Below are 23,191 nucleotides of genomic sequence, written 5' to 3' on the forward strand. Positions count from 1 at the left end.
CCTATGTATTAATGATCGCTGACGTTTACTTGATGTGAGTATTTTTATCTATAGGACAACATATATTGTCTAGGAGTATCCATAACAATAAATAGATTTGTAGGTCTATAAACACCACAAAAAATAAGACCGCAGAGCCTGGAGCCAATAGCTGTAGCTGGACTAGGTTAAGCTCCGCCCATTACACCCAGAGAGAGAGAGAGAGAGAGAGAGAGAGAGAGAGAGAGAGAGAGAGAGGGGTCATCTAGCTCTGCTAAGAAAGCGTCGCTGCAAAAAAGGAACTAAAAGTTAAAAATTCTTAGTCTTAGTTGCAGAGTACAACTGAAAATGTGAATATTGTAAGCGAACGTACAGAAAAGTTATCCATTTTTTCCCCCGTTCCACTGCGTTTTGTTTATACTCCGTCAAGCGCGCGTGTGAAGTGTTGCCTCGTCCACTTACAAGCATCTTCGGGAGTCTTATTTTCTTCTAATACTAAGCTGAAGTGTGTACGGATGATCATTCACATCTGAACATCGTTTAGACACTAAAGACAACTTGGTGAATAAAAAGCGGACGAGCGCACAATTCTCGTTAGTTAGTCTCCTCGACCACAGTAAACACGGAAGTGTATCGTTTTAACCTGTTTTTATACAGTCTTTGGTGTTAGGAGATAAACGTACTTTCTTCCGGGAAACACACAAACAAGTGTGGCGGAAAACTGAAAGTAATGAGGGAGAAGATGCAATGAATGTTAAAGTGAATGAGGCTGACGTACCGTGAGTACTTTGAGCAAATTAAGATGATAAATGATCATTTGTTAATAAAATAGTATTTTATTGTTACCGAGGAAAAGACACTTTACTGCGTGATAATACATTTAGGTTTATGCACATTGTTTAATTATTTAACATGTACAATATGTTTAATATTTACGTGCAAACTGTGCATGTTTTTTTTTTTTTTTTAACTGGTCCTTACAGAAGGTAATATGATAAAATCTGACCATTCACATCTGTCACTGTCTTACACACAAAACTTCAATCATCAAGCTTTAATCAGACTGCAACATCATCTTACAACAGTCATGAATGATCTTACCATTTTTTGAGGTTCTGGTTTAGGCAGTGTTTGATATATATCGTTGATCATGACTGCATTAACAGTAATCACAGTCATGTTAAAACATCAAGCTTTCAATCAAGAGGGTAATATTTCAGCATAAGTATTAATTGCTTACATTTCTGACCAATTTTCCTTTGTTTCCAGCAGAAGCAGCACCACAAGACTGCAGCTACAATAATCAGAGATCCAGCAGCAGCAGAAATCAGCACGATGTACAGTAAAGGTAAGCCCTGATCTGTAATGAACAAAATGAGCCATTAGTGTGAGTGAATCTGTCCATCTGACCTACAACAAACACTATCAAACAACAGCACTGTATAACTGAGAGAAAACATTAATTTCAGCGCTGACATACCTGAACATGTGTGACAGAGTTGAGTGATGTCCAGATGTGTGGTCTGGTTTGTGATGGGATTGTTGATCACACAGCTGTAGCTGCTTTTCTCCTGATATTCCACCTCCAGAGGTAGAGAGAGACTGATGCTGAGATCAGACACACTGATGCTGGACAATAAACTGTTTCCTTTGTACCAGGAGAGAGTCACATGACTCACATTCACCACTGAACACAACAGTGAACAATTCTGCTGTGATGAAGATGATGATGAAGAACATTGTGAAGAGTTACTGCTGATGACAGGAACAGGCAGATGAGCTGAACACATGAGACAATAACCAAAAACTTAAGTAAATCTAGTCAACAATCTTATTTTTGGTGTAGCGTGTTCACAATCCGTGAGAGTTTCTGTCAGTTCAAACTATAAAATGAGGAAACACTTCAGTAGTTCTATGAATATTCTGGTTCCAGTAAAACCAGAAGATACAAGTTAAACTCAGTTGACAGAATTTTTAGCATTGAAGGTCACATATGATCTCTGCTTACCGTAGACAGAAACATTGAATGTTTTTAATGACTTTTTAGCTCCACTCGTCTGTACTTCATAGACTCCAGCGTGTTGAGTTGTGATGTTTGTGATGGTCAGAGATCCAGTTTGATTGTCCAGCTTCAGTCTGTCTCTGAATCTCCCGTCAGGAACATCAGATGTGGAGAAGTTTGGCCATTTTTTAATTTTAGCTATAAAAGAATTGTTTGATTCAAATTTCCAAATGATGTCTTCAGCTTGTTGTACTTCAGTAACATTAGTTTTCAAAGTAACAGAATCTCCCTCCATCACTGACACTGATTCACCAAACACACCTGATGAACAAACAGATTTTACACTGATTAAGGCCTCTGGTGGTTTGTAGTTTGTTACTAAATGTGAATTATAAAACATTCAGAACAGCAGAACATTCAGCTGTCTAGTGCACAATGTACGTATGAAAATTTCATTAGAATACAAAAAAATACAAAGTCAATCTTGATATTGTTAATGCCTCTGTATTTTGTATATGGGACATTTAGATCAGTAGATAAACAGATTACTACCACATAATTTTTTAATCATTTTTAAAAAGGTTTTGTGTTTGTAAACCTTGTAATTGAAGTTACATTCACTATATCAATGTCCATTATTTCCCATGACATTTGTGAAGAATGTTACTGATACTTAAGCCACGAAAACAAACATAATTTTAAGACTTACCAGTTAAATGCCACCAACACAAACAGAACAAAACAAACATGTGAAACATTTTCTTTAGTTGTGAAAAGTCTGATCTAAAACACTTGAGCTGTTCATCTTCTGAATCCTCCCACGAAAGCGGTTGACCCTCCTTTAGGGGTGGAATCAACCACTAGTTAAATGTGGATATAAATAAATGCACGACTGGCTGTTTTTAAGACTACCAGCAATTCTTCAAATAAAAGCCGGGGCCTTTATTTACCTGAACTGCAGAAGGTAACACGCTTTTATTTTGAAGCAGGCTTTTATTAGAGGCAGGCCTTTATTTCTAATTCCATCTGTTTGATAAGTAATTGTTTTAAATAAACCGTATTAAATTAAAAGCGATAGCGTTCCAGTGGACAGAGATCATAACATTAGCACAGAATCAGTTCAGAATCAATCACCAAAAGAATCAGTTCAGTTCGGTTCAGACGCTCTGTGTGTCAGTCTGGTTCACACTGAATCACGAATGCGCAGTATTATCAGCTCCTCGGTTCTCGAATCGGATGCGTCCGACAAACAGTTCTCGGTTCAGTGTACTGGTGATCCGAAAACCGATGCAACCGGTTCTTGACTCGTGAATGAGAAACGCTCCAGCAGTGGGTGTGTTCATTCATTATTTGGCTCTGCTGCACAAATTTCCCCCGCCTTTATTTAAGACCGGCCTTTATTTGTCTGTGTTCACCACATCCCCGGCCACTATAAGAGACCCGGCGTTTATTTGACTACCGGTTTTATTTGAGGAATTACAGTATATACTAGAAAACATTCTTCGTTCTATCATTTAACAATGAAAATTTTCAAAAGAAGAGATTTTCAAAAGTGTTGGTAACCAAACAGTTGCTGATAGCCATTGGCTTCCGTAGTACTTCTTTTTTATTTATTTTTTACTATGGGAGTCAAATATAGTAGTATTTATAAGAAGAAATAAGTTCATGCAGGTTTGGAGGTTGAGTAAATTATTACTATCATTATTTTTTATTTTATTTATTTATTTATTCATTTTTTGTGTGTGTGTGAGGTATCCCTATAGGGTTAATTAATGTCTGTCATCTCACACTGTGGCACTATGAGCTCATCTTCTGAGTCAGACTGAAACCTGTGATTAGTTTTCTTTAGAAATGTGGTTTGATCTGTAAGATGAACAGACCATTTTGTGTGTGCATGTTTAGCTTGTAAGGAAAGAGTTTATTCCTGTTCTGCTTTTTGTAAATATCACAGTTGATATACTCAAAACATGTCGTAATCAAACATTGAATCCTTCATAAACAGTCAAATCGGAGAAACAGGACTAGTTTTGACTCTTTGTGTTGGATTCAGTATTTTATTTTACTGTAACTAACAATCTAGACTTACCTTTCATTTGTCTTTAATGACATTCACAGACTGACAGCCAAACAAAACACACAGTAATACACCAGATGATTTCCTGGAAGTTATAACCAATTAATGACAGAAAGGCAATGTTGGTCATTGCAGTAGCAGAAGCAATCATAAATAAGTTGAAATAAAAACATGAATGATTTGAATGACAATTAATAAATAACTTGATATGCACACAACTGCTTGGTCCAAACAGAGCTGGCTGTCATTTCTTCTGAATTAATTGTTATTTTTTTCTATTTTTCCTTTCTATTTTAGGTCATATGTTCCTGTTCTTTGTCTTTACTGCTGCAGTTGGCACGTCAGATACCAGATGCCGGAACAAAAAGGTGAACTGAATTAGTTTATTTTATTATTATTATATAATTAATAATAATAATATATATTAGGGGTGGCATTGTTCGCTGAAGAAAAACCGAACCGTTCGGTTCACAACAGACGGTTGTTCGGTTCGTTCAGTTTGGCATGTGCTGGGACCGCGGTTCAATTTAAATCTAAAAAAGCTGGTATGCTATAAATAGCACTTAAAACAAACAGGGTTCATCTAATATATGTTTCTTTTGATGGATGCGCGTTCTGGAATACCAGACATTACAACAGCGATGAAAAAAAAAAAAAACCCTGCACAAACCATTTACTCTTGTTTAATGTCAATGATTTATGCTGGAATATGAGCAGTCATTTATTCGTCATCATCTGGGTGCTGAAAGTGTGCGCGCACAGATGAGACCTGAACAGCACACATTAATATGTATTTAAACTAAACTCATTTAAGCTTTGTCAGTTTAAACATTTAAGAGCCAGAGGACGCAAGTTCGCACGCGCAGTGAGAAGATTTGTGCATGCGCTAATCAGAAGCACGCAAACCCGCGCCTCAGAACGAGCGCAAATATTAAGCTCTCTCTGAAGTATTGCTGGGCAGTTTGACCAAAACTATATATCTTGTTTTTTTTTCAAAATAATACAGTTTTTTTTTTTTTTTTTAGGTGTACAATGCATTTTCTGCTGGTTGATATTCCAAGACGTGCTTGCGGCTAAGGTGCTGGAATTAATTGCTTGTGTTGCCGCCTTTTAGCCCGACAGCACTTGCATAAAATGGATGTTTGGTCGACGTCGGATTTTGGAAACCAAAAATCCTCCAAACAACAGACCAGGCTCCTCTTTTTGGCTGTAACGCCTGTTTCACACATAATATGCGTTTCCATGTCAACCCATGTCCATTTGTCCCGCGAACAATGCGCTTTCACTTTAATTCAGTGCCTGCAGCACAGCAAAAATAGACTCAGTATGTTAACAATCGTTGCACTGCTGCAGACGACGCACCGCTCCTTGAACGCACTGATGGACCGCAATTTCGTGCAGCTGGAATCCGTTAATACGCACTCCAGATGGACTATGTGTGAAACAGATGTTATAACGTAACACCAGAGCACTGCTGTGTGTACCCTCACCACGCCTCGCAGTCGCTGCTTAGAAGTGCAACATTGTAAAGGGTCCGTATGAAACAGTGTCGCGTGGCCGCGGTGCAGCATAACGTTCGTTCCAAACGCTGAGTAATTAAATACACCGATATGGCAGTATATTCAAAATTAAAATCATAACGAAAATATACTAGAGATGTGCCGATACCCTTTTTCTCTTCCCAATACCGATTCAGATACCTTGGCTCAGGGTATCGGCCGATACCGAGTACTGATCCAATACCCGGTTGTTTATCTGTATATACTACTACCCCTTTGTAAATTGCTAGAATTATTTTATGGTGTGCTTCAGACTTATCCCTTAATAAAACATGAACAAATACATGGTGAACTACTGTATTTATTACAGTATTTTTATTATCTGACATGAATTTGACAGTAATATTATTTATTTTCTTAAGCGAAAAAGAACTTCAGATGCAGCCAAAAATCTAACACCGCAAACTAAAAAAGGTATTTTAGTTTTACAATATAACTGTATAAAAAACCGCAACAAATAAGTATAGGAATATAAAAGAAATGATATAGTAATCAGATAATATCTTTACCACCATACAAGTAAAAAACAAGCAAACGTCTAGGCATAATTATTATTATTAATAGAGACGTATTATTATTGCTACATAGAGATATAGCTAAATCTACTGTAGGCTACAACAGTAGCTTAACATAATGTCAATTTACTCACGTTAAACTGAACATTTCATTTGATGGGTTGCCATGAAGATCTTTGAATGTCTGTGTGTATGATATGACAGTTTTCTCAAATGAAATGGTAAATTCTCATGAATTGATGGTTTATGCGTTCATGTTCTCATATAGTGACACACTGCAGAGACTACAAAACAGCGAGCTCCCACGCATCTGCGCCCGTCACCCACAGAGATGTAGATTGCAATGCATTCTGAGCAGCGAAGAAGGAACCATGCAGCGGTTAGGCAAAGCTAGCGGTCATAACTAGGTCTTGTTTAAGAAAATGGTATCGGATCGGTATATTGGTTGATGTACTAGCCGAAGCCAGAATTTGCTGTGGTATCGGTGATATTTCCGATACTATTATCGGAATCGGAAAAACTCTAAAATATACACCGGTTTTCGGTATGAACCGGTTTACCACCCAGCACTACTCTGAATAATTTTTTTAAATGGACAAATTCACACAAAAATTATGTCAAAATGCTCGTTTTGGTAAGTATCCTATAGCAGACATAGCCGGCTGAACGTACAGTAGGCCTGCTGTATCAGTGCATTCTCTTAAAGTTCTTTATATTAATCAAACAGCGACAACAAAGAAATCACTCACTGCTCTTGATTAAAAAGCTTTTATAACTTTGATAAAGAATGTTTAATTTATACAGTGCAAAATGCAATGCTGTTTTACATTTGATTACTTTATTCAATTTGTGTACCTAAAAACTTATGCAAGACCTGCCTAAAAAAAAAAACCACTGAAAATCACTGTTTGTTGTTTGTATCTTTACTCTTTTGTATTTATTTGTGCTGTTGCTTGTAGTTGGATAGAATATTCTTCTTCTTTTTTATTTATTACAAAAGTATAGTGTTTCCATAAACATAGCACATACCGAACTGTACAGAGCAGGTTACTCTGGGTATGAAACAAAGTCTCTGCTTTCAAAGTTTGTCATTTTAAGAAATATTAACAATATACAGTATACCATTTTGTGGCTTCATTCACTATTACTGATACTAATCTACATTCCCTCCAGAAGTCTGAGATCTACTAGTGAGCAACACCTTGTGGTGCCATCACAGAGAGGCACAAATACACATTCCAGAACATTCTCATTCACCGTTCCTGGCTGGTGGGGTGATCTTCCCAATCCTATCCAGATTGCTGCTTCCCTGTAAATTTGTTAGCGACATTTGAAAACTCATCCCTTTTGTCACCATCTAACTTCATCCTAAAAAAATAAATTAAATAAATTAAAACAATAAACACCTGTGCTTCTCTTTACTTATTCTCCTGTCTAGCTTGTACAATTTGAACAATGCCTGAAGCTTGGTATTATGAGCACTTCCTGTGCCTATTTATCTTTTTTAAGATGAATCGTTTGACGTATATCCGATTTTAGATTGCTTTGGATAAAAGCGTCTGCTAAATGAATAAATCTAAATGTAAACATCTTTAATGTGTTGGGAAAGATTGCTGTAACGGCTCAATTGTGGAAAGATGGAAATATACACAATTTTTCAAGTTCAGGTTGACTGAATCTACTCCTGTCTGGTTTGTTTGACAAAAATGGCAGATTCTGAATTATGATTGGTCAGATCGCCTGTCAATCAAACTCCCAGTGGAGTTGCTGTCAAAATGTGTAGTTACAAAATCTACCAGCAGGTGCAAATGGGACATGACTGTAACTGATGTTCTATTTTCCCCTCTGCTCAAAGTTTTTTCCTCTTCTACAACTGGGTTAAAGATTGTTAGGCTAGACTCAAGGTCTTTCTCTACTACTGTGTGTGCGCCAGTGAAAGATTACTAATGTTTAGGCTACATGATAATGTTATTGTGCTGCTTGCAGGTGGAACTGTAAAATGTATAAACTGTAATTCCACAAAATTCTCATATTGCTAATTTTCAAGCTTACATTGTTTTATTTTTAAAATGACTAAATATAGTTGCAAGTAGCAATTACAGGGCCAAGCACTACAGAAGCAAGCATCAGACCAACTGCAGAAATTAGTAGTTGAAGCCATTTTATGATGATTTAGTCAAAAAAGGCTGAAAAATAAATACATACAACCTCTGGTAACATGATTTATTGTCTTTTCACGTTTGAACAATAGGTGGCGCTGTTATCAAATAGATGTGGTGTGTTCTGTGTGAGTTGACAATGGCACACACTAAGTTTGGTGTCCGTAGGGCAAAGCCTTCCAGAGAGAAAGGCAGACAGGACGTTCGGCTGTCTACAGCAACATTGGTATTACTGTTCTCAGCATGACCCAATTAATCTATTAATAGCAGTCTCATTAAAATAGGCAGAATTCACAGAAAAGCTATAAACATTTCTGTATTTTCATTATAACTTTTCAACACAAGGTGACACTGTCTCAAAACTTTTTGAGTACTTTCAGGTCATTGTCTCAATGGTACATAAGTTTTTGTAATGGACACCAATACATTCGTATAATATAGCATTATATCATAATAATCTATTGTAGTCAATGGCAATTTCATGTTTTGCTCAATAATAGTGCAACCATTTTTTTATGTGTCCTTAGAGTGTGCGCACACATATGAAAAAATTACGCTGACTTTGTTTGCATTTATTTGCATTTATTTGCTACTTGATATAAACATTTTGTTAATTGGGCATTAGCATATAGCTGGCATGCTAGAATTTCCAAAAAAAAATTGTGGTTTCGTCTCGTTCGGAGTAACGGTTTCTAAGATATTTTCAAATGTTTTTTAAGTGGTAAAATGCAGCGTTGCACAAACCATAAGGCAACACCTGGCATGTTTGGTATGGCTAGATTCAGGAGTCTAAAAAGGTAACTCCTGTGAAAATAAGTCGACCACACCCAAAGTTGTGTGAATATGTGAAAATTTAGCTGACTCAAAACTTCACAGGCTCCTTCAGCGCATCGTGCAGATGACCCATACCATGTTTCCTAACGATATGTCAATAGTTTCGTAAAATATAGCATTTTACTACAAATTAACAATTGCTGACATGGGAAAATTGGATATCATTCGACTCGTGATGCACCTAATCTAAACAGTTTTCAGATTTTTGGCCAATCCATTAAGAAGTTATGCATTTTTCATCTTGACCATTAGCTGGCACAGCTAGCACCGAAACACTGCAGCTGTGTCCCAAAGTTGAGTTTACACACTTCGAAGGCCACGGACTTCGAAGACCAGGCCTCTGAAGTGCACAAAGGGCCCTCTGAAGTGCATGAACGACGCTCCGCCTCTGCAGGATTTCCTAATTGCAACACCAGATGTTCCCAATTATTGCTCTAATGCATAGCAACGAGATGAGAGCTAACGATTGACGAGAGGACAATCCTGCCAGGATAGGTGCAGCCAGAATGGCTCTTTTTGGTTTTTATGTTTAACGTCATAATGGAAGATAAGGTGGTGAAAGTCAGGCTTAGCCAAGACTGAGGTCAGGTAAGTTATAATGGTTTGCTGTGCCTGCGTCCTTATACGAATGTTGTATTAAGTGTAATCTTTATAATGGAGTTGTTCCAACAGGGCTTAAGCAGATGGTTATTCAGCCACTGCTTAAAAAGCCTAATTTAGACCTGCTAGAACTGAAGAATTTTCCGGCCCATCTTAAAACTACCATGCCTATCAAGATTTTAGAGAAGGTGGTTTATTCCCAGTTGATGTTTTTAAGTGGTATGAGATCTTAGACAGATTTCAGTCTGGTTTTAGGGTACGTCACAGCACTCAGTCTGCACTTTTACGAGTTGTTATTGACTTCCGTATAATCAGCGATGCAGGTAACACGGCAGCTTTTATTTTATTGGATTTAAGTGCAGCTTTGACACAATAGATCACATGATTCTTATAAAGCGGTAATCCCAATTAATTGGAATTGTGGGACGGTTTTAAGAGTAGTTCAAGTCTTATCTGTCAAATAGATCATTTTCTGTAAAGTATGATAACTTTGTTTCAACGGCAATGCCTGTTACTTGTTATTTTCCTTGTATATGTTCCATTTTTATGTAGACGATACATAGATTCTATTTACCTGTAAGAGTTGGAGTGAATTATGGTTCCCAATTTGTTATTTGCATGTCTATAGGACGTTAAATGCTGGATGACTCAAAATCTGCTTCAGCTGAACCAGGGTAAAACTTGAGATTATATTTTTTGGCCTTCTCAGAGGATGTTTAGATATGTAAGTAAGTAAGTAAGCTTTATTTCTATAGCACTTTTCACAGACAAAAAAGTCACAAAGTGCTTCACAAAATTAAATTAAAATATACACTTAACAGATATACTCATGCACATAACATACAAATATACACAGATACACAAAAACATACAAAACCATATTGCTAATTAAATGCTTGTCTAAAAAGATGCGTCTTAAGGCATTTTTTAAAAGCTTCCACTGAATCCAAAGCTCTCAAGGCTAATGGAAGGAAGTTCCAGAGCCTTGGAGCCACCACATATTTGGGTTCATGGTCCGATTCTTTCCAAATAGGGAATTACCAAATAGGGAATTTAGGTGTGGGGTTTGACCCAGAGCTGAAGTGTGACCAGCAGATTAATGCTGTAGTTAAGAGTTTTTTTTTTTGTTTTTTTTTTCAGATTAGATCTATTGCTCGATTTAAGCCTATTCTGTCAAGAAAAGACTTAGAGAAGGTTGTTAATGCCTTTTTTTTTTTTTTTTTGCCTCGTTTGGACTATTGCAATGTGGTGTATCTGGAGTCCTGCCAGAACACTACTTCATACTTGCAATTAGTTCAGACTGCAGCAGGCTGTTAGTGGGTGCTAAAAAGGTCATCATATCTCATCATATCTCTAGTTTAACTTCTCTCAAGTGGCTACCAGTGAGCTACAGGATAAAATATATAACTCATGAACTCACTAATGAAGTGTTTTATTATTATTAATGTACAGCACTTTGTCTGCAGGTACAGCTGTAAAGTGCTCTATAAATAAAGTGCATGAATGAAGTATGCAATTTTGACACAGAGTTTGGACTATATCTAAACAGTTAGACTCACATCCATTTTGGTGTTCATTCCAATCCTTTGACTCCGGGTGAGCCAAGTATTCAGAGAATATATATATATTTTTTTTCCTTCTATGCCTTACGGTTCAAAAGTTATTAACATAGACATAAGTGAAACTTGGACAAGCTACAGAGTCAGAGTTAGAGACTCCAGACTTGCTATGGAAATGTTGAGACTATCTTCAATATCAGTGTGCCAAATTTCTCAACTTTCCCACAAACAGTTTTATGGGCTGCAATAGACTCAGGAGAGAAAAATGGCAATGAATGGATACAATAGGGTGCCTATATGTACCTTCGGTCGCCGTGATTTAACCAAGTGAGACGTGTTCCTGGATCAACATTAATTGTCCAAAAATATAGACTTAACCCAATCCCAACCCCTAAACCTAACCCTACCCGTACTTTATTCCTAAAATCAGTGGGAAATGATAGCTGATTCCTTAAATGTTATATCTTAATTATGATTGGTTGATTGGAAATGTTGTTCCAGGATCAACAAGGAAGTGTCGATCTATCATTCACAGCCCATTGTGAAAATACACATAATTATACGATTTAGCTTGCTAGCACACATCAGATTTTAGACAGAAATCGTGGTCACGTCAAATATTTTTGCACCTGCTTCCTGTGGTTCACTTAAAAAAATAAGCAAAACACTACTACAAACTGAGCTCTGCCAAGGTGCACTGGAGAATTGAAACTCTGGAGAGGATCTCGAGCAGCAGAGAGAAAGAATGCATTTAGGGCTGACTGAAATTCCACTTTGCTCAGAAGCTTTATGCCAGAGCCGTGCACAGATGTTTTGAGGGGCAGTGGCCCAAAATAAAAAGGGGCACTGGGGTGTGGGTGCTTGTTAATACAAATTATAATGTTGTTTCAAATACACAAATTAAAGAGAGCACTCTGTAATAATTTCAGACTTTATTGTAGATGTCTTGATAAGGATAGTCTCTCCACATAAGGCATTGTAGTTAAATTAAATCTCTGAATTATAAACTGTTTTTTTTAATGGGATATTACTGGTTTAGTTTATCATATATACATATTTTGTAGTTTATTTGATAGGGATTGTGTACAAGTGTACCAAATCCTTTTCGCATTATAATCAGATATATTTTTCCTCTTTTAGTCACTAATGGCCAACAAACTCTCTGTTTAGTCTGGTTTTTGGAAGGCTTCAACTTAAGTGTTCAACGCATTGTTTCAGAAATGCAACAATTAAATATTGAAATGTAAACTTTTCAAACACAAAAGTTTTATTTTTTATTTTTTTATTATTATTTGTTTCACATTGGTTTGAATCAGATGTGGTCAGATGGTCATCTTCACCCAGATGGTGCATCTTAACCACTGACTCAACTCGGGTCAACTTACCCCAACCCCGGGCAAACTGAGCTATGGTAACACTTTTTTTTTTTCTTCTAATTTTTAGAACGCTTTGGCATACATTCTGATCATTAAAATTATATTTCATTAGGATAGTATAGATACTTTCATTATACTTCTGCATCATTTTAACTTTATCTTGCTAATTTTACCCCACTCTCCCCTATAAGTATTAGACATTTAATTTAATATTTTACAGCACAAATCTATATATACTAATAAACAACTCATTTAGAACATTTATATTATTATTATTATTATTTATTTATTTAACCTACAGGCCTACTGTTAATATGGTTTTAATAAAATGTATTATAGTATCAAGACAAGTGATTATAATGGGAAATACACTTAATTACAATAATTAAAGTGTGACAAACTGCTAAATGTTCTATATGATGATTTACCTGCTCGTTTGCTGGAGCTTTGTATTCATGTTTGCAATGTTAAACTGCCTTTAACAGCCCCCCTTTGCTCCTTTTCTCTTTGTTTTTATTTGTGAAAGCTATTTATTTATTTTATTTTTTCTAAAACGTGTAACGTTACCAACAACAGCGAATTGCGTGCTATTTCTATTTGATCTGATCGTGTACAATAATTTGATTAGACATTCTAATTATAATACCATGGATATTTTGTTGTTATTACTTTTAAAAGACCGAGAGCAAATTATTACCGAAATCAATACAAAACCAAACTAGCAAATGACTAATTCTGCGAATCATCCACTGACTGTAATGTGGATTGTAACGCATCTACCTGTTAATGCAGCGGGAATTTTGTCTTCCACTCCAGAGACCCATACACAGATCGTGCTGCAGAGCGGGGGGGGGGGGGGGGCGGGGGGATCAGGGGCAGTGGCTCTAGCCACCGGGCCACGCCCACACCCCTGTGCAGGATCCTGCTGCGTACCTTTGTGCACTGTTCTGGATCATGAGTTAGAAAATGCCTGGAATGTTGCTTACTCTTTTAACTACCTGTAAAACTGCGTCGCTATTATAGAAGAAGAACATAACGTTTTTCTAAACCGCTATCTGTATTCATACCTGCTGGGAATATTGTGAAAATGACGCTTAGAATTCTCTGCAATTCACTTTCAGGGATCTTGTTTTTACTCGACCACGGTAAGACATTTATTTGTTGCATCCACTCTCCCGAATTCTTCCCACCCTGCATCGTGGGTACCATGGTTGAATCGAAGTTAGATTATATTTCGATTTTGCAAATTAGATCAACGTTGATATCGCAACATTGTTTCACCGTTTAACCTTCATCACGACTGAATTATGGTCGTTCTGTAGACGTGGGATCAGCATTGAATTAGGTGTTGATTTAAAGTGAATCAACGTTGATAACGCGAATTTGTTTCAACGTCGCATTTCAGCATAGGTGAATACACAACTGTAGCTAGTTTGCAAAGTCTCTTCCTTTCTCTCCCACTTGTGTGCTTTCTGTACTTTCCTCTATAAGCAAAAACAAAAACACCAAAAAGAAATCCTTATAAAATATAAACGTTGATATTGAGAGAGATATTTCACTGAAAACTGAATGCAAAACAAATCACACAAAATTTTCATTTTACAGTTCAAGAACAGTAATGTTGGAAGGATATTCATTAAACACTTATTTAATATAGTCAGATGAAAGTTTACAGTATTAACAGATTATTCACAAGCAGTGTTATCAGAGCCCCCAGTTAATACTGTTTTAAACAGAACCCTAGCTATTCAGTGTATTTAGTAAAACAAATCAAATTAAATACATTTTTATTAAACTAAATAAAATCACAACCTATCACAATCTCTACCAGAGATTAACAATTTCTTACCAATGATTTCTTACCAAGCTGGATCTTGACTGTACAAGGGGTAAGATTAAATGGTTTACTGAAAGCTTCAGCAGGATTTAATTATATACCATTCCTTTAAACCAGTGGTTCTCAAACTTTTTATAGTTTTAAGTACCACTTAAGAGAGAGAGTGGAGGAGGGAGTCGTGGCCTGGTGGTAAGAGAGTTTGCTTCCTAACCCTAGGTTTGTGGGTTCGAGTCTCAGGCTGGCAATACCACGACTGAGGTGCCCTTGAGCAAGGCACTGAACCCCCAGCTGCTCCCCGGGTGCCACAGCATAAATGGCTGTCCACTGCTCTGTGTGTGTGTTCACAGCTGTGTGTGTGCACTTTGGGTGGGTTAAATGCAGGGCACAAATTCTGAGTATGGGTCACCATACTTGGCTGTTTGTCACATCACTTTCACTTTTCCAGAAAATATTTGGCTTTATGAGTACCACCATAATGGCCAACATTAAATTTTGGCAGTGTAGTAGTCCTAACTATTCAGCTACGTCTCTACAGTTCAAAAATGGGGCAGCTTAATTCCTAATAAAAATATTTATTATTGTCAACCACTTTAACATTGTAAATACACAGTTTGAACATTAACACTGCACTGTGCTTACATACAGGTAAATGAAAAACGTAAAGATGAAATTAAAATGTCTTATAATAAGTTACATAACTGCAAGTTACTGTACTTAAATGTGTATATATATAAAAAAAACGTCACTCAAAGATTTAATTTAAATGTATCAACAATTCATATTAAATTGTGATTCCTCTGTATACCACTAGGAAGCCTGACAATTTGAGAACCACTGCTAATCTTAATTCATTTAAATTGTACCGACATTTGCAATTATATATTTCAGAAAACACGAACAGAGTACGTTATCTTTGAGACCATTATACGATTAAATATATATAACACAGCAATTGCATGAGATTTATATCAAGAACACTTGGAAAAATATCTAAAAGACAGACATTCCATCAGCAACATCAGTTGCACAACATCAGATGAGCATCTAACTTCAGCTTCCGTGATAAAGCAATACAAAAATACACACACAGGTATTTCGAAAGATAATAAAATATAGCGATTTCTTACCTCATTTTGCCTGCAGTGCAGGACCTCAAAAAAAAAATACAAAAAATTAACAGACAAATATAAAATAATTCGGGACCGACTGAGCAGTTACAACGAGCAGCAGCTCACAGTTAGCCGCCTCACTCAACAAAAATAACGGTCATGTAATTGTCATGTAAAGGCGCGACCCTTTTCATTGTCTATTTTCTTGGATGACAGCCAGATTAACAAATCATAATCAAAGTAATAAAGTAAAACATCTAATAGGAATTTTTTCAGCATTTGCCGCTGCTGACAGTGCCGTTGTGCTAGGTGGGCGTGGCTTCCGCAACTAGCTCCCTCCTTTTTGCCAGGGGGGAAGGGTTTCATATTTCATTGAAGCATGGGCGCCGCCATTAGCGGACCCCCACCTGCTGTTAGCATCCCATTGACTCCCATTCATTTTGGCGTCACTTTGATAGCGAATAACTTTACATCTGAGGCGTTTAAAGACTCCATTTGTCCATTCATCATTTCTAAAGAAACACGAAAATGTCTCTTATGTTATGGCCCTTTAGAAGCAGTTTTTGTAAAAATAGGCTAACGATTGCATCATAACCAGCGACTCTGTCGCACAGTAGATAAATTACCGTGTGGACAGGAGGAGAAGCTCGCAGTCAATCTTTTACTGTCTATGAGGCTATCGGGGGGACGTGGAGTCATGAAGTCAAGGGAAAAACCCATATGAGTCCATAAAAGCAACGTGACAAAAATATTCAACAACGTCTGCAAGATTCGGTGAGTGATTCAGATTTCTCTTGACACAGCGATTAGAAGACTTACAGGTTGCTCACGTGACATCTACGTCATCAAGCTCAGTTTGAGTCTGCGCAGTACGATCGACCCCCAGGAAGTGCGTGCTTCTAATTGACTTCATTTGTCTCCGTTGAATCCAATGGAGTCGCTGTGTCCGTTTCTTTTACTTTCTATGCTTTTTGCCCATTTATGATTGTCTGAGAGTTGTGCGGTGACACGCTGCCAAGATGGCGACGTTGAAACAACAACTGTGTCATTATTTCAACCATATTTCTGCGTTGAAGGTTGGTCATGTGCCGTCTGTTTTTCAACTGTTCAGCTTTAAACATTGTAATAATGTTGTTTCAATGTTATAACAACAACTGACTTTATTTCAACCATATTTCAACATTGAAGGTCAGTCATGTGCCGGCTGGGTTTGACCATGGGTATCTGTTGTGGCAGATTGTAACATAACAAACCAACAGCTGCTGAAAGAACTGAACATAATTTGTGTAACATTGTTAATGATAAAAAAAGGAACATAACTGCTGGAATGCAGTCTAATATCAGTTTCAATGGCCTTGTAAATAATGAGGCCAATATAAAAATGTAACATGTCATATATTATTTAGGCTACATGGGAAAAAACAGGCTGTATTATCTGAACATCATATTATTTATGAATGATAAACATTTTCACAGCAATATTGTAACAGTGTTGTTTTGTTTATATATATATATATATATATATATATATATATATATATATATATATATATATATATATATATATATATATATATATATATATATATATATATATATATAATTTTTTTTTTTTTTTTTTTTTTTTTCAGTCGCATCTGGTGTTGGATCAGATAAACTGTCGGTGTCAGTGATGGAGGGAGATTCAGTAATTTTTCACACTGGTGTTAAAACAAACCAACAAGAGGATATTAAATGGTATTTCAGGGACACTCGCATCGCTCAGATCAGTGGAGATCTCAGTTTTATCTGTACAGATGTTCAGTGTAATGAAGGGACTGAGAGATTCAGAGACAGACTGAAGCTGAATCATCAGACTGGATCTCTGACCATCATGAACATCACAAACACTGACTCTGGATATTATAAACTGAAGATCATCAGTAGTACCAGCAGCAGTGAAAAAGCCTTCAATGTTATCGTCAAAAGTGAGTTATTATATATATATATATATATATATATATATATATATATATATATATATATATATATATATATATATATATATATATATATATTTTTTTTTTTTATTGTTTTCACAAAATGTGTAGCTGAATTCAGATGGAGATGACAGCATCTAATCATCTCTGACCAGATGATAACTGTATTTAAAAGAGGAATTTGTTTTTGTTTGTTTTTTAATCAAGAAAAGGCTTGTTGCTTATTTTATCTTCACAGTTCATTCATGTGGAGATTGTTATTAATTCCAGCAGAAAGATCATCCAGCCGCTGTTGGTTTGTGTTACAGGTGTTCCTGCTGCTGAACGAGATGAAGTGAAGACAAACGAGGGAGAATCTGTCACTTTAGATTCTGGTGAAAGAAGAAAACCAAATGATGTGTTGACATGGTTTTTTAATGACACTCTCATCGCTCGAATTACTGGTGATCCCAATAAAACCTGTACAGATGTTCAGTGTAAAGATAATGACCAGAGATTCAGAGACAGACTGAAGCTGGATCATCAGAATGGATCTCTGACCATCATGAACACCAGAACAACAGACTCAGGAGAATATACACTACAGATCAAGAGCAGCAGCAGTTTTAGTATCACCAGAGAGAAGAGAATCAGTGTTAATTCCATTGGTGAGTGTATAATTCAGTCATTCAATGCTGTTTCTTTGAGGAATAAAAAAAGACCCTTCAATAAGTCACCTCAACAAAGTGTTTGGTTTGTGGACTAAAAGCTTTGACAAAAAAAAAAAAAACACACTGAATAAATTTAGTAGCATGCCAAGTATATGGCATTTTTCCTGTGGCTTGTTTCCTGTTGACTACAGTTTCCCTCTACAGTTTTTATTCGTTATATGGCATATACGCTTACATATGTTTACATGCACGCTTATATAATTTTTTTTTAAAATGCACATTTATGGTTCTGTCAGACGGAATTCATTCTAATTGATGATTCTGACTGTAGTGTTTCCATGAACGCTAAATAAAGTGTCGGGTTGATGTGCGCGTCTATATGTCACAAGCTTCAAATAGAAAATGAATTTTTTTTTTTTTTTTTTTTTACATGCGCACACTGCTCAAATAGTGAAAGTGAAAAGTGAAACTGACATATAGATTATATAGAGTTGCTCACTGCTTACATAACTACTCTTCTACACAGTTTCTTTATTAGTTTTTATAGGCAGAATTAATATTTACCCATTTATGGATAAATATAGCCTACCTATAAACATATGCTGTACTGCTGATTTATCAAAAAAAAATTTAATAAAAAAAATTCCCATCCCCACGTCCCAAACCAAATCCAAAACAAGGTTGTCTTGCTCCACTCAACAAGCCGGGTGATAGTAGAGTTTTATAATGACAGGACATGCATTTATACAACACTTTATTCAAAAGGAAGCATTATTCACAAAGGCTTTTCAGTCAGACTGAGCCATCAATCCGATAACAAATGGATTATTTGGTTGCATGTGAATGTAGCCAACTCTCTGTCTTTATCGGTTTCAGATTCAGGGTTATCTTCAGCTGCTGTAGCAGGAATAGTTGTTGTTCTGCTTGCAGTCACAGCTCTGATTGCTGGTTTGATTTACTGTCGCCCAATGAGATCTAGAAGAGCACCACAGCATGTAAGTATTTCATACAGCTGATGATGTGGGAAGATAATGGTTCTTTTAATTATGTTCTTATTGTAGGGTGTAACATAAATGTACACTATGAAAACTTTATTGTTCTTTATTTTTATTGCCACAGAAGCAAATATTCACCAATGATGTACTGCCATGGTCACAACTCCCAAATAAAGTAAATAGGAATAATTAATAAATAAATAAAACATGGGTTTGGAATTTTCAGAGAGCAATTGTCTTAAAAGAAAATGGCAATACAACAGTTCAAGCATTTTAGATGCGGTATTGAAATCGTAATACTTCGCATTTATATTGCTGCAGTTAACATTTATGTGTGTGTAACTGACACATCAGTTACATTTACCATTTATGAATCCATTTGTGATTTTTATAATTTTATTTATTTATTTTTTTTCAGGAGAATGGTGTTAATAAAGAAATTGCTTTGAGGCACACAGGACCTCCTTAAAACAGTTCGAGGCTGAAGCTGTCTAAAACAACTATGGAACTTCATTTATAATTTTGATACTTTCATTTAAAGGGACTCTAAAGAGAATTTGGGGATTGAGAGAAGAGGATCTGCTGAAATTTTACACTGAAATCAGAGTAATTGTGTCCCGAGTCATGGATTTCAATTTAAATTTTTTTTTTTATGAATTCAAACATTTAGACACACAATATATTAGCAATAAGGTAAGAAACTAAGCAATACATTGCTAGGAATAGATGAGCAAGTGCTTAATGTTTTTAAGTATATGCATTTTTCAAAGCTGCTTAAGTCTTCTAGACATGAATAATGAAAAAGTGTTTCTTTCTTATCTTTTGTCTATGTCTATTCACAAAGACATTATAATGCTTATCGGTTATGATTGCATTTTCCACAATTGCCTCACCAAGAAGAACAGCATAAAAAAAAGTAATTTCTCACACAGTCTTGACTTTTTTACTGAAATTATTATGTTACTAATGTATGTGGCTTAGTCACTAACACTAACCCAGGCTGGAACAAACTCTGAATAGACCTTGAAACTGAGCTGCAGCACGGTGGCCAAGACCACACAGCAGTTTAACAGGACATGTTCCACTCAAAACAGGCCTCGCCATGGTCGACCAAAGGAGTTGAGAGCACATGCTCAGCAGGATTACTGGAACCATGTCCTGTGGTCTGATGAGCTCAAGTTTAATTTATCTAGCTTGTGTGGTGGCTGCCAGGTGAGGAGTACAAAGACAAGTGTGGTGGTGGGAGTGTCATGGTCTGGGGCCTTCATGAGTGCTGCCAGCATTGGAGCTACATGTACACTGACATACAGAAGCAGAGCATGATCTCCTCCCTACAGAGACTGGGTGGCAGGGCAGTATTCAAACATGATAGAGACCCCAAACACACCTCAAAAGATGGCCAAGGTGATGGACTGTCCAAGATTGCCTCCAGACCTAAACCCTGTTGAGCATCTGTGGGGGATCCTCAAATGGAAGGTGGAGGAGAGCAAGGTCTCTAACATTCACCAGCTCCATGATGTCATCATGGAGGAGTGGAACGGGACTGAGGGTTAAGGCAGTGCTGGAAAAAAATGGTTGCCACACAAAATATTGACACACTGGGCCCAATTTGGACATTTTCACTTCGGATGGACTCACTTTTGTGGCCAGCGGTTTAGACAATAATGCCTGTGTGTTGAGTTTTTTTGAGGGGACAGCAAATTTATATATATATATATAAACACAGAAACTGGTTTCTTAAAATAAAATTAACATTTTAGGTTTGTGTCACTCAGCTTTGTATGTCAAAACTTCCCTAAAATATAACAGATTCAATGTGATGTAAGAAAATATTTTGTGAAAATGCATATGAATGTATTTAAAGAGCTTTCTCAGCTCACCAGATGTGTTTCCTGCATTTCAGTCAGCAGCTTCCTTCAGAAACTTTGACATTTTGGAGCTTCTCTTCTGTTGTAGAGAGATTATATTATAACCTCCTTAAACCACATAACATTTTTTTCCCCCAATATTTGATAAAAACACGTTTGAACTAACGTTAGATTCAGTTAATTTGCGCTCCTTGTAAGTGACGTCAAGGATTAACAGGATGGCACATATTTTAGGCTAAATCAATAAACCAAACTGACAGCAAACCCTTTACAAAGATATCAAAACCTCTCCTCTACACATGAAGATTTTTAAAGAGCTCAAGGTAAAGAGTTAACTTAATTGCCTGAAAACAGTTCAGATGCTAACAGACTCTTTCAAAGTTTTATGTCCAAGTAAATATTCAACAGAAACGTGTCAGTTACATGTAAGAAAGTATTCGTAACAGTTTTATGTAATATTTGTCATTTTAGGTACTAAACTCACCTGAAAAAAAATGCAAACAGCAGCGAAAGAAGTTTGTCAGTTGCTGTTGTCGCCCGGTTTCTATGGCAACTCCCTCCGCTCCACCATTTGAATGAGACTCCAGGATTCAGCTGAGCTCACAGCCATTAAAAAAACGCCTAAGACACTCAGTATTTGGAACTTCTGGAAATAGAACACTACATAAACATCACATTTAACATTTGTTAAATCGTGAATTTTGTTCTGTAGTTATACGACCAATTAATACAGCAAAATGGACAGTGGGAAAAAAAGCACTTTTATATTTTAAGATTTTGTTTTCATTTGAAAACATGATTGCAGTGTTTTCATAGTAAACTAAAACAAGGCTAATATGTGTGTGTGTGTGTGTGTATGTATGTATGTGTATATATATATATATATATATATATATATATATATATATAATTTTTTTTTTTTTTTGGGGGGGGGGGGGGGGGGGGGGTTATGCAAAACAGTATAAAGATAGATAAAATAAACAGGTCTACTGGTCTTTTTTAATTAATAAACACCACAACACTATTTAAATAATTCAACATGATTATTTGTATTACACTACTGTATATAAAATTGATGAGTGTGAAGAACCATTATTCTAAAGAACCTCTCTGTTCTACAAATAAAATCTATACAGAAGTTCAGCGTAAAGATGGTGATGAGAGATTCAGAGACTGACACTGGACAATCAGACTGGATCTCTGCACAGACCAGTCTGACTGCACAGACCACAGACTCTGGACTTCATAATCTAAGGATCAGCAGCTGCAGTATAATCAGGAGTTTCAGTGTTACACTGGTGAGAATGAGTTGTTCATTTAATGGCTCAGAAGTTATTTCCACTGGTACTTTCCGGCTAGTCCCTCATATTTCTACTTGTTTAACCAATATTGTCATTGTCATACATAGCATTAATACACTTTATATGATTATGAATTAATTGCATAGTTATTAATTAATGAATATTAATCAATAGTAGTGTGAGAAAAATTTTCCTTTGAACTGTCCATTACCCCCGCAGAAGCATTGAAGGTAGAAATAAGCTGAAGGGAAGGTAGAAATAAACATTCTCTGGAAAAGCCATGGAAATGTATTAACATGTTTAAAGTCAGGAAAACTGGCAGAGAGGGTTTTTTAATGGACCTTAACATGTGGAACATGAGGCTGCACCTGCAAGGTTTGCTATAGCAACGAGACTGTTTTGACTATCACTGCTTGTTTATAATCTTGTGGGGTGTCTCTAAAATTTTCTGCTCTTCCTTGCCTTTTGTTCATCATCTTTGCTTATTTCTACCTTCCCTTCAGCTTATTTCTACCTTCAATGCTTATGTGGTGATAATGGACAGTTCAAAGGAAAATTTATTAATATTCATTCATTCCACACAGCACAACTATCTGGGGCAGCATCCAGTTGCTGCTGCTGTATTCACATGATGAATCATAGACAGGAGGTTACACACCACATGGTCTCGTGTTCATGGCAGCTTTCATTGGCCAAGGCTCACCCCTCACCCATGATGAAAGGAACTGTGATTGGTTGTTTGACATGTCGGTCAAACAACCAATCACAGTTCCTTTCATCATCGTCACGTTTTGA

General features: G+C 36.4%; 1 protein-coding gene across 3 annotated transcripts in view; it reads left to right on the forward strand.

Moving 5' to 3' along the window:
- Positions 1–23,191, forward strand: part of LOC113040362 (uncharacterized) — an 88,829-nt gene that overhangs the window by 24,666 nt on the left and 40,972 nt on the right. Inside the window, exons 1-2 of one of the 3 annotated variants that reach the window (XM_026198713.1) lie at positions 13,731–13,802; positions 17,235–17,570. In XM_026198713.1, the coding sequence (XP_026054498.1) occupies positions 13,745–13,802; positions 17,235–17,570 (394 nt within the window). In that variant the 5' untranslated portion in view covers positions 13,731–13,744. Of the gene's footprint in view, positions 1–4,352; positions 4,424–13,674; positions 13,803–17,234; positions 17,571–23,191 lie in introns of those variants that run through there. The other 2 variants (XM_026198715.1, XM_026198714.1) reach the window with 2 other exon arrangements.

The sequence above is a fragment of the Carassius auratus genome, chromosome 22 (assembly GCF_003368295.1).
Source record: "Carassius auratus strain Wakin chromosome 22, ASM336829v1, whole genome shotgun sequence".
In the NCBI taxonomy this organism is placed as follows: Eukaryota; Metazoa; Chordata; class Actinopteri; order Cypriniformes; family Cyprinidae; genus Carassius; species Carassius auratus.